Raw genomic sequence first — 17801 nt, forward strand, 5'->3', positions numbered from 1 at the left:
CAAAGAGTGTGACATTCTCCCCTTCTTCAGTTTTGACTTGTCCCCAAGCTATAGCCGTAGGGAATATGTGTTGGAGTTCAGTCTCGTCTTCCCAAGTAGCAAGGTCGTCAGGCATACCTGACGACACCACCAACATTTGACGCGCCGCCTTGAGCCTTTGCGATACAATCGCCTCTGAAGAATTCTTTCAGGTTGTGTCAGAAATTCTTCAGTGTCCCTTGGCACATCCGACAACGAAGTGTGACAGTCACCATGGGCAGCGGTGCTTTCTTCAATTGGGATACATGGACGACAGGATGAATCTTACTTGACTCTAGCTGATTAAGCTTATAGGCCACTTCACCAATGCGAGCTTCCACCTGAAAGGGACCAAAATATTTGAACGACAACTTGTGATTAGCCTGGTTAGATATGGAGGTTTGCACATAGGGTTGAATCCTGATATAAACCCAGTCTCCCACATCAAAGACGCGTTCAGAACGCTTCTTATTAGTTTGATGCTTCATTCATTGCCGTGCACGCTCCAAATGTTGGCACAGTAGGTTGGTTTCAACTTGCGGTCCTGCAACCACAGTGCCAAATCCAGAATTACACATGTGTCAGCTTCTTCCAACTCAAAATGCTTCGGTGGATGTCCATATAGAGCTTCGAAAGGTGAGAATCCAAGGGCTGAATACCAAACAATATTCCACCATAACTTTGCTAATGCCAGCCAGTCATGCCATTTCTTTGGACAAGTGTGCACAAAACAGTGCAAGTAGCCCTTTAAACACCGATTCACTCTCTCTGTCGGGCCATCAGTCTGTGGTTGGTAAGAGAAACTCATGCTCAATTTGGTACCAACTACCTGAAATAATTCCCTTCACAATGTGCTAGTAAATATCTTATCTCGGTCTGAGATCAGTGCATCTGGCAACCCATGCAGTTTGTATATGTTGTTGAGGTACACATGGGCTACTTGCAGTTGCAGTGTAGAGAAAGGATGTTTAAGAGGCAAGAAATGAGCATACCTCGTTAGTTTATCGACAACCACTAAGATACAATTGAAACTTGTTGAAGTTGGTAGTCCTTCAATAAAGCCTAAGGTCACCACTTGCCAAGCCCGCTTGGGCACTGGAATAGGCTGAAGCAACTCAGGATATCTGACATGTTCAGATTTCGATTGTAAACATATTGCACAAGTAGTCACAAACCTTTTTATGTCTTGTTTCATCTTAGGCCAAGCAAATAACTTTTTGATACGTATGCAAGTGACATCAAGGATATGTACGATAATGTTGTGACAAGTGTTCGGACAAGCGATGGTGACACCAATGATTTTACAATTAGAATAGGACTGCACCAAGGGTCAGCTTTGAGCCCTTATCTTTTTGCTTTGGTGATGGATGAGGTCACAAAGGATATACAAAGTGATATCCCATGGTGTATGCTCTTTGCAGATGATGTGGTGCTAGTCGACGATAGTCGGACGGGGGTAAATGGAAAGTTGGAGCTGTGGAGACAGACCTTGGAGTCGAAGGGTTTTAGGCTAAGTAGAACTAAAACTGAGTACATGAGGTGCGATTTTAGTACTACTAGGCACGAGGAGGATGAGGTTTGCCTTGACGGGCAGGTGATACCTCAGAAGGATACCTTTCGATATTTGGGGTCGATGCTGCAGAAGGATGGTGAAATCGATGAAGATGTGAGCCATCGAATCAAAGTCGGATGGATGAAGTGGCGCCAAGCTTCCGGCGTCCTCTGCGACAAGAGAGTACCACAGAAGCTAAAAGGCAGGTTCTATAGGACGGCAATTAGACCTGCGATGTTGTATGGCGCAGAATGTTGGCCAACTAAAAGGCGACATGTCCAACGGTTGAGTGTAGCGGAGATGCGCATGCTGAGATGGATGTGTGGCCACACAAGAAAGGATCGGGTTCGGAATGATGACATACGTGATAGAGTTGGTGTAGCACCAATTGAAGAGAAGCTTGTCCAACATCGTTTGAGATGGTTTGGGCATATACAACGCAGGCCCTCAGAAGCGCCTGTACATAGCGGAAGAATAAAGCGTGCGGATAATGTCAAGAGAGGTCGAGGTAGACCAAACTTGACATGGAAGGAGTCTGTAAAGAGGGATCTGAAAGACTGGAATATCACCAAAGAACTAGCCATGGACAGGGGTGCGTGGAAGTTAGCTATCCACGTGCCAGAGCTATGACTAGACTTGCAAGATCTTATAGGTTTCATCTCTAACCTACCCCAACTTATTTGGGACTGAAAGACTTTGTTGTTGTTGTTGTTGTTGTTGTTGTTGTTGTTGTTGTATGCGAGTGACATCAAAACCTGAATGCCCCCTATGACACTGTTATGTAGAGTTGACATAATAGTAGTTTGTACTTTAGGGTTATTACCCACCTAGATTATGTTCTTATACCTCAAGACACCTTCCTGCATGTTAAAATCCTTCATTAAATTTTCTGAGACAATCAACTTTGCTATTATATCTTGAGTCTCCTTGTCTGCCTAGTAACCTTGATTAAGCTTCCCAACCACATTGGCATCACTGTAGAAATAGCACAAACAGTAGGCTCCTCCTCTTTACCAGAACACCTTGAAAGAAAGTATGCGGCTCTATTTTCAGTCCCCCTTTTGTACATAAGTTTAAATTGCAATCCCAACAACTTCATCATAACCTTTGCTGCCAAGGTGTTGCCAATTTTTCTATCACCCAAGTGTACCAAACTTTTTTGGTCAGTTCTAAATTTCTGATTATGAATTCTTTCCCTTGAAGGTACTGTCTCCGGTGATCTACAGCTAAAAGAATAGCTAGGCCTTCCTTCTCATAAGTAGATGGAGCTTGGTTCTTAGGTCACAGTGCCTTGCTTAGAAATGCTAGAGGGTGACCATCTTGCATTAACATAGCACCAATCCCCTCTCTGATGCATCGGTCATCACAATAAACTTTGTTAAGGATATAATCACTTATATTCTTAATTGTGATCTCATTCAACCGACGATAATCAACACAGAGCCTCCACTCACCATCCTTCTTCTACACTAGAAGCACATGTGAGGCAAAGGGACTGTTGCTCAATTGAATTATCCCTTATTCAAGCATTTTAGTCACTTGCTTTTCTATTTCAGTCTTTTGTGCCGGATTGTACCTGTAAGGCCTGAGATTCACTAGCCTTACTCCAGGTATCAAAGGTATGGCATGGTCATAGGTTCTCACAGGGGGTAGTCCTGTTGGTTCATTGAACAGTCACTAAACTCCTCCAAAAGCTCCTCCAGGGCTGCACAACATGATTTCTCATTCTGCTCCACCTCAATTCTACATAGATGAATGATGCTGGTCAATGCCTTCCTTTGCATTAACTGATGCAGCTCCATGGATGAGATTACTTTAAATGAAGTTCTATCAGTTCTATCTCCGTGTAAAGTCATCCACCTTCCTGGATACTCAAAAGATAGGATCTGGTGCCCACCACTCAGAACCAACCATTTCATGATTGCAAGAAAGCACACCCCATTTGCTATTTTCACTGAAAATGGAGTCCTAAGCCTGCAACTCCCTGACAACACTTTGGCACATCGACAGCTCACGAAGCTGTGTGTGCTGCCCGAATCAATTAGCATGAGTACTTCTTGCTTCTTGATCATTCCTTTGATGTGTATTGTCTGAGGCCCTTCTTTCCCATTGACAGCAGCTTCAGAAACAGACATCAGCGTCTCTTCACTATGCGAACACTGTTCACCGTCCAGCATTGCTCCGATGTGTTCCTGCCCTTCCAGAAATTTCAGCATCTCTTCGACTACATGTAAATGGACCGTGGGTGCACATCTATGATCCCTGGACCACTTCTCACCATATTTCATACACCGCCTTTGAGATTTGCGATATGTGTGCAAGGCTGATAGACGGTCTTCAATCACTGACGTTCTGACAGCATCCCCCGCTCTACGATCTTCAGCAATGGCTCCTGTAGGTGGCCGAGGTCTGCTGGAAGGTGGAGTTAGAGGTAAACCCGTGCGTCCACTATGTCTCATCGCTGGTGCCTCGTGCCTCTAATACTCCTTATGTTGTGCTGTCTCCAATACTTCCTCCTGCAAACATGACAAGGACACAGCAGTATCAAGGTCCACCGGGCAATGTAAAATGACAGGTGCTCTAATCTCCTCTTTAAGACCATCTAGGAACTGGGTGACAAAGAATCCAGGCTCCCATGGGTGATGATGATGAGTTCATTGAACTTTTCTGCATACTAATGAGTGCTTCCATTGCAAGGTGAGTAAATTGTCGCAAACTACTCTACCAAATTTCTCATTAACCAAATGCATAAATCTTCCTCATGAAACTAATTGGATGCTAGGATCAGGTTGCAACCACATGGCAGCTCATCCCCCCACCCCATGTGCAAACTAGCGATGCTCACCCAAGACTCCTCATGAACACGGAAACCCAAAAATACGCTTCACGCTTGAGCTGCCATGCCTTTGGGTTGTCCTCTTCAAACGATGGGAAATCCATCCATGGTGGTGTCACGAACTGATAACTCCCATTCGAGCACATAAAACCATCTCTAGAACACTCAAATAGGCAGTTAGAACGGGATGATGAGCGTGTACCTTTCTTCGGAGGTGAAATTGGGAGTCCTTTACCCCTAGTTCCAAGTGTCCTCGCGGTGGCCCCATGGCCTGAGTGCCGAATCCGACCTCTAAACTGGTGGATCTCCCTCCTCCTTCTAGCCCGGTAGTGATGATGGTGGCTGGGATGCCAACGGTAACGCCGGCGGCTTTGCGATGACCAGCGGCAGATCTGACAGCTTCACCGTCAGAACAAGATTCCGCGTGATGATCTCCACCTGAGAACGCATCGCTCCCGGCTCTTCCTTGCCTCCATCTACGATAGCTTCGACCTTAGCTTCCAATTCGCCAATTCCGCCATTGCTTCCATGATTGCCTTGTTCGACTCCTGCAACGCCACCAAGGAAACAGCGATCTCACCCAGTTGCTTCTTGTTCTCCATTGCTTTCCTTTGCTCCTGGGTGAAGTAGTGTGGCTTCCTCAAGTACTCCGGTTGATCCAGGTTCGCTAGGCTCTAATACCAAATGTCACCGTCCCGATCAACTTCGATGATCAGAGAGATGAGAGAGAGAGAATCGGGAAGACAAAAGAGGGGATTAGGGTTGGAACTCGGCAAGTTGGTCTCTTCCTTTTAAGCACCACACACACACACGCAGACACCATGGCCAGCCTGGCACATGCACACGCCTAAACAGTCCAAGTCTCTAACGGGTAGCGCGAACTAGGCCTCCTCTATCGGGCCATTCGATGACTTCCAGCTAGTCCACCTGCTCTGTCATCTCCCACCATTCTCCCGATGTCTTCAGATTCAGACTCCGGTACAGAGGGTCACACAGCGTTGGGTAGTAGGAGTGTAAGATGCCTTGGCGTTGTGCGTGTATTTGGGGGCACCATCGTCATGGAGGACCTTGATTTGGTTGCGCATTTGGTTGCGCCGAAGGCATGCTGAGGAGGAGGCGTGGAAGAAGCGTGTGCTTTCGTCGCCGAGGTAGCACGCTCGAAGATCATAGTGTTGGCGCCAATAGATGGAGAGCTCCTTCAGAGCAGTGGACAGGTGCGCCACGACGAGAACACGGAGGGCGGCCTCGCCAGGGCTCACAGGCCGGAGCTCTTTGAGGAGGTCGAGCAAGTTGATGACATTGCGGTAGGATTTGAGGACGGCGCTACGTGCACTCAACTTAGCATTGGTCCACTTGAGGCTCCGCGCCAGCCGTGAGGCGTTCCACTGATGTTCATATTCCCAAACCATCGAAATGCCAATAATTGAACCTTCAAGGGCATAAATCTTTCTTCCAGGTTACATATTATTAAGACGGTAGCATAATAAAACATGATATTCCCTCCGTTTACAAATACTTGATAACTTTGACTTTTACTATTTACACTTTGACTAACTCTGATTTTTCAAATATTTAGTTGATTGATATAACATAAGTATCACTTGATATGCTATCAAAAGTACTTTTATAACATCATACACTTATAAATGTTTGTTCATGTATTTGTGAAAAAATTGATGATCAAACTTTAAATAGTAAAGTCAAAGTTGTCAATTATTTGTAAATGGAGGGAGTATGTGTTATTATTTTATAAAAATAAGAGAATCTAAAAAGTACTATAAAACATAGATAATTAGCTATGAAAAAGAGGAATGAGGATGATATGAACACTAACTGGCCACTGAATCGAACCTTTTCGACAAATACACAGACCCCAGATTCCTCTAGAGATCGGAAGGCTTCTCCTTCTGGAAGACCATTTTTTTGTCAGTCCGAGAACAGGTAATAAGCCAAACATGTCTACAGAAACCTATACCTAAACTTTAAGGGAAAACTGCAAAACCCCCCCCAAAAGTCACTTGGATTTTGACTTTCCCCCCCAAAAGTTATTTTGTTGCAAAAAACCCCCTAAAAGTTTGACTTTGTTGCAAAAAACCCCCTAAAAATTTAAAAAACTAAAAAATCATTCAAAAATTCTAAAAAAAACTAAAGACAATTCTAAGACCTTCTGTGAAATTTGTTTTCAAAAATAATATCCTTTGCATCATATTTCATGGAGAGGAAGTTTGGAAAAAAAAGATAAATGTGCAACTCATTTATTAACTCATGTTATTTTAACTTTTTCATGTCTACCATTATTTTTCCTACACAAATAATTGTTTAAGTAAACTAATAAAAGTGGTTTCACTAATTTTGGGGGTGTTATGGATTAGTTATGAATTAATCTATCTGTAACACATTTACTCAATTCTGCACGTTACAATAACTAATTCAAGATTTCATGTATTTTTACAAGATAGAGGATCATGTAAGAAGACTAGAAAATTTTGTTTCATGATTTTTGGATTAGTAAATAATTAACTATGCATTTAACTCGAATTAATAAATGAGTTGCAAGTTTTTCTTTTTTTTTAAACTTACTCTCCATGAAATATGATGCAAAGGATATTATTTTTTAAAACAAATTTCACAAAAGTTCTTATAATTGTCTCTAGTTTTTTTTAGAATTTTTTGTGATTTTTTAAATTTTTTTTTGAATTTTTGGGGGTGTTTTTGCAACAAAATCAAACATTTGGGGGGTTTTTTTGCAACAAAACAACTTTTGGGGGGGAAAGTCAAAATCCAAGTGACTTTTGGGGGTTTTTTTGCATTTATCCCAAACTTTAAAGAAGTACTGTATTGTTCAACCTAGGATGTATGAGCACTGCTAGGAGATAGTGCACCGGGCTTCTGCCATAAAAGCGTCCGACAATCACCTTTCATGGGAATTCAGGCAGTTTTTTTTTTCAATTACAGAACCCATACAAGTTGAGAAACTATAATAACATCATCGAACAAATACCAGTTAACGACTAACACAACAGATGCTGAAATTTTACCTATCACATTCCCAATTTCAACCGAAGAAAATCAACAGTCTCACCGTCACACGAGAAGACTCGCGTGCGCAATGCAAAAGCAATGCCAACCCTTAGGCATCCAATACGAGTCCAATAATTGAGGATGCGTATTACGTAATCGCAGCAACTTGTATCCCCGATCGATAGACTCACACACAACCGACGGCCAGTCCCCAATTCCAATTGAAGAGCAGAAATAGCAGCGGAGAAGCATCAGATTGGGGTTCTGCCGTCACCACTCACCAGTCACGAAGAAAAGCAAGGCCGAAAGCGAAGATGAGGAGCCGGTAAGCTTCGCCTCGTCGGCTACCCGGCAAGAGGTCGCGCAGCGTCTGCCCCCCGCGGCGCCTTGCCCTTTCCCTGTCACGGCGCGCCGCCATAGCCAGCGACAGGGGGCTGTGGCTTGAATCGTGTTCGGGCAATGGAGTGCGGCTTTCGGGGGATCCCGTTTACTTGCCGTTCCATTCCTTCTCCTGAATACGTATTCCAGGAGCAGAGGCGTATTCTTTTGCATGACCCACCTGTCAGCCTCTTGTACTCCGTTCACAGCCCCAGCTCAGATCCAAGCTCCCACCAAACAAAACCACCGCTCGTCGCAGTGGCCTTCTCCCCCACGCGAGGCCAGATCCAGCCCCTCGCCGCGGCCGGCCACCGCCATGGCTCCCACAGTCCCTTCGGCGGCGAAGTCGGCCTCCCCCTCCCAACCTTCCGGGTACGCCGCTCTCTCCCTCTTCGACTCCCGAAACTTCCCGCCTCCCGAACCCTAAATAACCAGCTAATTGGCGATTCTGTGAGTGCAGGAAGAGCGAGGTGGCGGATCTGAAGCAGCAGCTGCGGCAGCTGGCCGGGAGCCGCGCGCCCGACGCGGACGACCAGCGCAGGGACGTCTTCAAGCGAGTGATCTCCTGCATGACGGCCGGCATCGACGTGTCGGCCGCGTTTGGGGAGATGGTGCTCTGCTCTGCCACTTCCGACGTAGTCACCAAGAAGATGTGCTACCTATACGTCGGCGCCCACGCGCGCGCTCACCCGGACCTTGCCCTCCTCACCATCAACTTCCTCCAGCGCGACTGCCGCGACCAGGACCCCACCATCCGGGGCCTCGCGCTCCGCAGCCTCTGCTCCCTCCGCGTCCCCAACCTGGTCGAGTACCTCGTCACGCCGCTCACCACCGGGCTTAAGGACCCCAGCGCCTACGTCCGAATGATCGCTGCTGTTGGTTCTGCGAAGCTATATCACATATCCGCCACCGCCTGCCTTGATGCTGACCTCCCTGCTTCGCTCAAGGCGCTCATGCTCTCCGACCCTGACGCGCAGGTGAGCTTCCCTGATACAAACCGATTAATGAAATCACTATGCATTGATCGTGTTACTAGTTAATTGAAATGACTACTGCCGCAAACTGACTGTTCAACTGCTTAACTGTCACAAAAAATATGTGCATTTTGTGGACTCAACCTGGTACTTTAACTATGTAAGTAAGTTCACTGCACGCAGATGCCAATCTCTATACTCATGAATTTAGGCACTGCATGCCAGTGGGAGCTATTGCTTGAAATTGGGCGCAGCATGCAGCTGCCATCTGTTTTGTAGCTTGTTTAAGGGAACAGGTGAATGATAGTTGCTAATGAAGCTGCATATTCGTGATTATATACTTAATCGGAAAATAATTTGACTTTGATCTGACTTGTTTGATCGTATTGGTTCCAAATATTTCAGCTGCCTACCTCTTTTTGTCTATTAAGCGTTCAGTAATCATCATTTTCTTTTTTTCCTACGATGTCTGATGAGATCTGTCACACGGTTATAATTCATTGTTTCTTATTACTTTGCTTTAGAGATTTTTTGCCGAGTTCCAATGCAAAATTATTGTACTATAAGTAGCACCGCGATCTATATATGCCCCTATGCTCGTGTTCACTATTTGTCCTTTTGTACTTTTTTCTTTTTGAATAAGGTAATTCAAATCAATATAGTTGAGATATAATCTATGCATACAGAATATTGTATACTTGAAGCTGGCACAAGGTTAGCCTCACCTGGTCCATATCAAATATATACCTAGCTTTTCTACTTAAATGATTTGTTTTGAAGAAAATGGCCTTGTCCTGCTGGTTCTCCCCCTTTTTTCACAGTGCCTGCAACATTGTAGGATTGTATGTGTGTTTCCATGGTGCCCAAAATCGATAGGACATTGTGGATATTTTAATAAAGAAGAAAGACAGCATTAGTCATGTTTTTAACTTCCTGTTAATGCTTAAAGAGATCTTAACTTTTCCACGTACAACTAGAACATCATATGATCATATCGTATTTTTTGTTCCTTAAGTAGTTGGTTCTTATGGCCCTCATAAATGTTGCTGGGTGTTGAATGCTGGCCAGGACGTTTTGTTGACTGTAGGTGAACATAGTCAGTAAGAAACCTTCCTTGGCAGCATTATGTCTTCAAATATAGTGGATGTTCTGTTGTCTGTATTATTTCTTGCCAGAACATACTGGCTAGGGGCTGCTGGATATTTGTTCTCGCATTATGCTGCGGATGCTTTGAGTTGTGCTCTTGAGTCATTTTGCAGGACATTAGAAGATTTTTTTTTTTGAAAATAAATGAACTGGAACTCACTGCACTCACCTCTTTGTGTACACTGCAGAAGCTATTGGTGGAATACTTGAGTTTGCCTTTATGGTACCAGTTTTACCTATTGTTAGTCATTTTCTGGAGCAGTTATACTCGATTTCTAAATACAGCTTCATACTTTGTTCTGTGTGCCAATTATAAGTCTATGAGGTCTTGAGGATGGCCTAACTTTGTTCTGACTTTCTGACCTGTTTCACTGGATAGCCCAATTTGACTGGGATCTTAAATGATAATTAAAATTTTAATGTTATCTTGTGGGTAGACCGTTCTTTTCTGATTACATTGGTTAATTTGCAGGTAGTTGCCAATTGCCTGCATGCATTGCAGGAGATCTGGACCCTAGAAGCTGCCAATTCAGAGGCAGCAGCAAGGGAGATTGAGACACTTTATAGCAAGCCAGTGGTATTTTACCTGCTAAACAGGTGGATTTCAACCTGTCTCTGAAGATTCTTTTTAGCAACACTCCGTACGTGCATTTAGTTGATCTTTCAATTTGTAATTGCAGGATCAAAGAGTTCAGTGAGTGGGCACAGTGCTTTGTTCTTGAGTTGGCGTCAAAGTTCCTACCCTCTGATAATAATGAAATATTTGACATAATGAACTTGCTTGAGGATAGACTTCAGCATGCAAATGGAGCTGTTGTTTTGGCAACAATCAAAGTTTTTCTCCACTTGACAATGTCGATGACTGATGTTCATCAACAGGTGCACAGTTTATTACTATCATTATATTGCCAGAGATGTAATCTTACGTTTTGTTTCCGGCCGAGAGGCGTAATCTTGCTCACGCAGAAAAATTAGGCTGCTTACATCAGTAGAAGTCCCAACACGTTTATGCAATCAGCTACACTTAAAAATGCCATTTCACATAACCAATAGCTGTACATAGAGCTGTTATTTGGAACTTCATGTGGTCTGAAAATTTCTTCATTCTGAGAACAATTTATCTGTACTCATATTCTTGTATTTTGTGGATTCCATATGTGATCTCATTTGTATACTTTTTAAGACTAATAAGGCCTTGGTTGGAGAATCTTCCTAATCTCTGTTTGAATCCTCCATTTTAGGTTTATGAGCGCATAAAAGCACCTCTGCTAACATTGGTTGGTGCTGGAAGTCCTGAACAATCATACTCTGTGCTATGTCATTTGCATCTTTTGGTGACGCGTGCTCCGATGTTATTTTCCTCGGACTACAAAAGTTTCTACTGCCATTTTAGCGATCCTTCGTATGTGAAGAAGTTGAAACTAGAGATGTTGACTGCTATAGCGAATGAAAGCAACACCTATGAAATTGGTATACCAGATATTCAACTTCTACTTATTATAAGATGTTACATATTGTTACTCATTAGTTGCCATAATTTTCTAAATATTTGTATGGTGTTTTCTTTTACCAGTAACTGAACTGTGTGAATACGCTGGAAATGTTGATGTACCAATTGCAAGGGAGTCTATCCGTGCAGTGGGAAAAATTGCACTGCAGCAGTATGATGTTAACGCTATTGTGGATAGGCTTCTACAATTTCTTGAAATGGACAAGGATTATGTGACTGCTGAAACTCTTGTAATGCATCCTTCACTCATGGTCCAATCTTTTAGGATCACATTCAAATTTGGTTTTGCATCATCGTGTTGTTCTTGAATACAATACTATAATGTAGGTCTTGGTGAAAGATCTTCTAAGAAAATACCCTCAATGGAGCCATGATTGTATAGCTGTTGTTGGAAATATTAGTAGCAAAAATATTCAGGAGCCAAAAGGCAAAGCAGCTCTCATATGGATGTTAGGAGAATATTCACAAGACATGCATGATGCTCCGTATGTTCTTGAAAGTCTTGTTGAAAATTGGGATGAAGAGCACTCTCCTGAGGTACAACAGTTATTCCTTATTTTATGCTGTTCATGTTCCGCCATAGCTTAAGATGTTTTCCACCAAGTTTCATGTGTTATGGTGAGTTATAAGCATATTCTTAAATTTGCACCAAATTAACGAAGTAAATTACCTTGCGTTGGGGGGGGGGGGGGACTCTTCTGCATTGTGTCCTGAAGTTAATAGTAGTAGCATACATATGGAAGACAAGGGCTAAAGCATTAGTAACAACTTTAAAGTCTAATCAATTAGTGCAAGGTATGGTTTTGTACTTTCATGAGTGCTATTCACTTCCTCTTGCATATTGGGTCTATTTTTTACCATTGTTTGAATTGCCATCTTGAACCTAGTTGTTTAACATTATTCTGAAATGTCATTCTTGCTACTCATTGCTGCGCTCCACATCATTTTTCGAGTGATATTGTGTTTTGCAGGTTCGCTTGCATCTACTAACTGCAGTGATGAAATGTTTCTTTAAGAGACCACCTGAGACGCAAAAGGCACTAGGAGCCACATTAGCTGCTGGTCTATCTGACACGCACCAGGTCTGAATTGAACCTTTTCTTTCTACAGTGATAATTGGATTACTCATACCGTTTTTACAAAAATTGTGAAAAGAATGCTGCTCTAGCTAAACATGACTTTGTTGCAGGATGTTCATGACCGAGCGCTTTTCTACTACAGACTTTTGCAATATGATCCTGCTGTAGCAGAACATGTAGTAAACCCTCCCAAGCAAGCTGTCTCTGTATTTGCAGATACACAGAGCAGTGAAATCAAAGATCGGATATTTGATGAATTCAACAGTATGTCAGTTGTATATCAGAAGGTACACAGTTTAATCTGACTTTTAACCCTTGTTACAAATTTTGAATACTGATCACGCCATTGCTGGACTCCTTTACTTTTGCATTTTGAATATTCATATTATGATGCTTACGGACTTCGTTGCATTCCCGTCATTATCAAATTCAGTGTTCACCCTTGCATGTTGCAACCTTTTCTTTAGTATTCTTCCTCTCCTGGCTACCATTGTGTCCTGGGGTTCGTTATGTTGTGGAAATCTGATGATTTGTTTTTGCATAGCAAAGCATGAACAGATGCAATTGTTACAATGGAAATTTATTTATTTTTATATCAACCAACATATGCCAGGGAAAGGTTTTGGAAGTAGCAATTTTCTGAATACTGCTCGTTGGTTTGTGAATTGTGTTTCTGGTTGATTATTGACTGTAAAAAGTTTCGAGAAAAACCAATTTGTCTCAATGACATTGTCAAACTAATAATAAGTTTCGAGCAAAACCATCTTGGCTCCCAACAAATTGTGTTTCTTTTTTCAAATAAATGCTATGAAATAATGATTTTGCATGGAAGAACAGTATGGAACTTGGGCAATAGCGTATGTTCAGCAGTCAGCACCATTCAGCATAGAACTTAGCGCTGTCCATTTGTCATAATTCTTTGCGTCTTCAACTGCAAAGCTGGTTACGAGAGCAAAGAGCAACATTTCAACCCCTTGCTTGTGGTCCATTTAGTTCATGTGACTCGAATAGAGTTCATGTCATTTGTTATGTATGGATTTTGTATTTGTTGAGCTTTATTGAAAGATGAACCTGTTCGTATTTTTTCTATGACATGAATTTTACAAGTACTGGATAAAATAAGAGCATATGTTTTCTTAGCTAGGCAGCTACACAAATTCCTATTATCTTTACTGTTATTTAAAAGTTTATGTAAATGTACTAACATCTCTGTATTTTGCAGCCATCTTACATGTTCACAGATAAGGAGCATCGTGGGCCATTTGAGTATTCAGAAGATCTTACAAACTTGGCTGTTGGAGCAGAGGCTCCAGAAAATGTTATTTCTGCACAAAGATATCAAGAAAATGATAATGATCTTTTGCTAAGTACTTCAGATAAGGAGGACAATGGTACAGGAGCCAGCAACAACTCTTCCACCTCGACATACAATGCTCCTTCCGACTTGATCAGCCCTTCACTGCTAAGTTCACAAACACCAACTGAAACGGTGCTAATAAATGCTGGTGGACCAACATATTCCTCACAATCAAACTTCAGTCTCGATGACCTACTTGGCCTCGGTATTTCTGAAACTCCAGCACCCCCACCACCTCCAGCCCTTACCCTCAACTCAAAGCCTGTGTTGGATCCTGGTACGTTCCAGAGAAAATGGGGCCGGCTGGCTTTATCGTCATCTCAGGTATGTTACTTTCAGGTTTTCTCCCTGCATTTCCTGATGGTCAGTTGTGCAACATGCTCCACATGGCCTTCTCTCATTTCCTGGTCAAGTGTCCCATGGGTTTTAGCACTTGGGTCTACTGTGTGAAATCCCGGGTGTTGCTACTGTCTATTATGTGCCTTTGGATAAAATTAGTCTGTGAAGAGTCTGAACTTAGCAGTTCCTGTTCCGAGAAATGAATCTGCCCAATTTAAGATTCTTATAATTTTAGCAAGGTAGCCTAATGAACGAAAAATCTGGGTGCTGCGGCTATCTAATATACTAGGCAGATTGGTGCGCCTACGCCGTGCCCCTTTTTTGTTGGACAGAGCATGACAAAAGAAGACTAAAAAATTGGGTTTACCAATTTTGGGCATCTCAATATTTATTTATGAATTTATCAATATTTAACACATTCATTTAATTATAGGAAAAACAGTAGGTACTTTCATGCATGCACATAATTTCAACATGTAGACGACAGTAATATGAACCTAACTAAATTTGTTTAATATTTTTTTGAGTTTTAGATATTTTCCTATGCATTTAGATTATTTCAGCTGATTTTATCAATATAACTATTATTACTTTCGCTATTTTCTGGAATTTCGCAAAAAAAATGTATACTTACACATATGTATATATTTATGTATATGTATCCGTATATATGTATGTACGTGTACGTGGGACCCATATGAACAGTGGCTACAATAACTTGTCATCTAGAATTGCTTCAAATCTTGGCCCTTTAATATATGTAATAATAATAGACTAGTCTTGCCTTGAAATTTGTATCGGATCAAAATTATAAAATTAGTTCTATGTTGAGCTACAGTTTCACCATCCTGATCTTGCTTAAGTGTTCTTCTCTTGTGCTTTTCGTTGTATTTGACAGGAATGTTCTTTAAGTCCACAAGGAGCGGCATCATTAATGAATCCCCAATCACTCATTCGTCATATGCAAAGCAATTACATTCAATGTATTGCTTCAGGAGGCCAGCCTCCAAACTACAAGTTCTTTTTCTATGCTCAGAAAGATGGGGCTACTACTTTCTTCCTCGTAGAATGTATCATCAACACGGCATCAGCAAAGGCACAACTCAAAATTAAGGCTGATGATGGCGCTGCCGCTGAGGCATTCTCTACTGTATTTCAGTCAGTCTTGTCCAAATTTGGCCTTTCTTGATCCTGAGCTTTTTCTTTCTTGGTGATGCACTGGTCCACAGTTTTTTCTGCCTTGTCCCCTGTATGTCCACAGTATGCTGCCTTCAGCAGTTTGAGCAAGCTTTTCCAGTTTACATTGAATCAAAATATTGGAGAAAGAGGAAATCTGCTCTTCAACGGCTTAACAGTATTAGCAAATTCAGTAAGGAGGAGAACGCTGGAGTTTGTCTACTAAAAAACGCTGGTTTTTAGTGGGGGTTATCTTATTTGTGTCCTCAGGGCGAAGAAGTTAGCATTTGTATGTGATCCAGAGGAACAACTGGTTTGTTCAGGGTTCTACTGGTTTGATGGTGTTGGCCTATTCTGGAGGTGAATATCACCTCCTTTTTTCTCAAAGGATGTAGAAACAACATATGCCTTTCCTGTATGTTATTTTTACTTGCACAGGCAATAAAGCTGTTCATTCGACCACTTCGCATTGTTGAGTACATTGCCACGTTAAGAGCTTGCTACGCATTGGTATTGCGGATTCATGTATGCAACATAGTCACAGTAGATAAACATGAAAATGAGGTTCACTGCATATAGGCTTACCTCGGATAATGTTCACTGCAAACGCATGTTTATTCACTCTAGACAAAAGGTTGATCTCGCCTATATAAACAGATTAGCTCTAAACAACAAAATAAACCGAGCAACCAAACATCAAAATTCAGGAAGGCCGTAACCACAGCACGTCTGCAACCAAACATAAAAATTCAGTAAGGCCGCAACCACAGCAGGTTTGCAACCAAACAAGCAGTCTGCAACCAAGTCGCTCCTTACTACCAGCATTAAACATGCTCAATGAGCAGTCCCCACGGTAATAAGCTTGCCGATTTGCAAGTTATGACGACGATAGATCCAAGTACCGCGCGAACACGAGCCAATTATGAATCACATACAAGCACTAATTTCACATAGATATTCCCAATGAATCGCTACAGACGTTTGCTGAAACTAGCCAGATTCCACAAAATAGAGATCCCAAAACCGAAACTACTGATTCGAAGCAGTTTGATAAAAACATCAGGCACAAGCAATAGGCGCATAAAAACAGAAAGAGAACACACAGATGAACACGAAAGTAGACCATACCATCACATTAATAGCAGATCCATATAACAAAGTTAACATGATTTGGTCCGATCTATAGAAGGCAAATCCTGCCATAAAAATTATTCTCATATAGCAAAAGCCTCTAACTCCTCACAGAAGCATCAAGAACCCATCCACCTTCATTGATCCAAGCAACATGCCAAAACAACCACTAGCTATGATCTACTGCGAAAGGACACGGATCGACCACCGCATCTGGGCCTTGTCGTGGGGGACCGGATCAGACGGGGGAGAGGAGCTGGGCGATGGAGGGCTTGGGCTCGGAGTTCATGCCGATGACGATAATGAGCGGGATGAAGCCGTAGTGCGCCGCCACCTTCGCCTTCTTCATCGTCCACGTGGTCCACTCCTTCACAGCACGCACCGCCACCGCCGCCGCGGAGGACTGGTCCTCCTCGGCCGCGGCGGGGGCCTTCTTCCCGCCCCTGCCGCCCTTGGGCTTCGGCTTCAGCGACGGACGCGACGCCATGGCACTCGCCTGGATTCGGTTCGACTCGCCGAGAGAAAACCCTAGTGCTGTGGCGTTTGGGGATTCTTCGATCTGATGACTGATGCAGGCGCCCTCGCGTTAATATTGGTTGGTTAGTGGGCCGTCGGGTCTAATCGCAGGTCCCTTGGAAGACCTGGCCGACTCTGAAAAGGACCATTTACTGGGCCGGGCTTTTATAATGGGCTGGGACAATTTTACTTGGATGGGCCAATTTTTACTGGGCCGTATTATTGGGCTGGACATTCTGGACTTACGTTTCTAATGGATCAATCATATGTGCTGAGGAGTTCCTCTGAAAATGATCAAATACGTGGAGCCCGTACGAAGAAGAGTTTTTTCTTTGAGATGCCGTACGATAACGATTTGCAAATTGCAAATGTCTATATCTACCTTTTTCGATGAGATTGCACCGTGATGAGTCATCATGAATGCTTGCTTTCAACAAAAAGAAGAATCGCACGCGTCCATTTACGAGCATGGCAACAATGTGCGCGGTGCGCGTATCAATCGATGAACACTAATGCTGCGTTAGAAGTCTTGTCAACTTTTCGACGCATTCCTCTGCTACGGCCTACGCGAAGATAGAAGAGCTGCGGACATACGTTAGTGCAGCTTCTATGATGCTCGTACTACCTACCTGGCCTTATATTATCATGACCAGTTGACCACACTCGTCTGTCGTCATGTAACTTTGGGTTCCGATTATTCAACTGAAGGAAAAAGGTGCTAAACAGAATCCGGATCAGCACTACTGCAACCAACGGGGCGGACCACGT

At 42.9% G+C, this 17801-nt stretch overlaps 2 protein-coding genes across 2 annotated transcripts; one reads left to right on the plus strand and one right to left on the minus strand.

Annotated features, from left to right (window-relative positions):
* Nucleotides 1-7830: 7830 nt before the first annotated feature.
* Nucleotides 7831-15848, plus strand: LOC133908241 (beta-adaptin-like protein A). Its single transcript, XM_062350244.1, has 11 exons — nucleotides 7831-8177; nucleotides 8266-8782; nucleotides 10398-10522; nucleotides 10606-10804; nucleotides 11167-11395; nucleotides 11499-11665; nucleotides 11763-11972; nucleotides 12407-12517; nucleotides 12625-12801; nucleotides 13737-14195; nucleotides 15109-15848. The coding sequence occupies exons 1-11, from the start codon at nucleotides 7978-7980 to the stop codon at nucleotides 15397-15399; spliced, it is 2685 nt and encodes an 894-aa protein (XP_062206228.1). The 5' UTR covers nucleotides 7831-7977; the 3' UTR covers nucleotides 15400-15848.
* A 644-nt stretch (nucleotides 15849-16492) lies between these two features.
* Nucleotides 16493-17092, minus strand: LOC133908242 (mitochondrial import receptor subunit TOM7-1-like). The gene has a single exon (XM_062350245.1). It carries the CDS (start codon nucleotides 17002-17004, stop codon nucleotides 16756-16758), a length of 249 nt encoding a protein of 82 aa, XP_062206229.1. The 5' UTR covers nucleotides 17005-17092; the 3' UTR covers nucleotides 16493-16755.
* Nucleotides 17093-17801: the final 709 nt, after the last annotated feature.

This window comes from Phragmites australis, chromosome 2, assembly GCF_958298935.1.
Source record: "Phragmites australis chromosome 2, lpPhrAust1.1, whole genome shotgun sequence".
Lineage (NCBI taxonomy): Eukaryota > Viridiplantae > Streptophyta > Magnoliopsida > Poales > Poaceae > Phragmites > Phragmites australis.

Bases quoted from the DNA above. Each gene is read 5' to 3' on its own strand.
- LOC133908241 (XM_062350244.1), top strand. From the start codon at position 7,978: ATGACCCACCTGTCAGCCTCTTGTACTCCGTTCACAGCCCCAGCTCAG. The intron at 8,783-10,397 runs GTGAGCTTCCCT...GTTAATTTGCAG, and splicing joins TCTCCGACCCTGACGCGCAG to GTAGTTGCCAATTGCCTGCA. The intron at 10,523-10,605 runs GTGGATTTCAAC...TTGTAATTGCAG, and splicing joins GTATTTTACCTGCTAAACAG to GATCAAAGAGTTCAGTGAGT.
- LOC133908242 (XM_062350245.1), bottom strand. From the start codon at position 17,004: ATGGCGTCGCGTCCGTCGCTGAAGCCGAAGCCCAAGGGCGGCAGGGGC.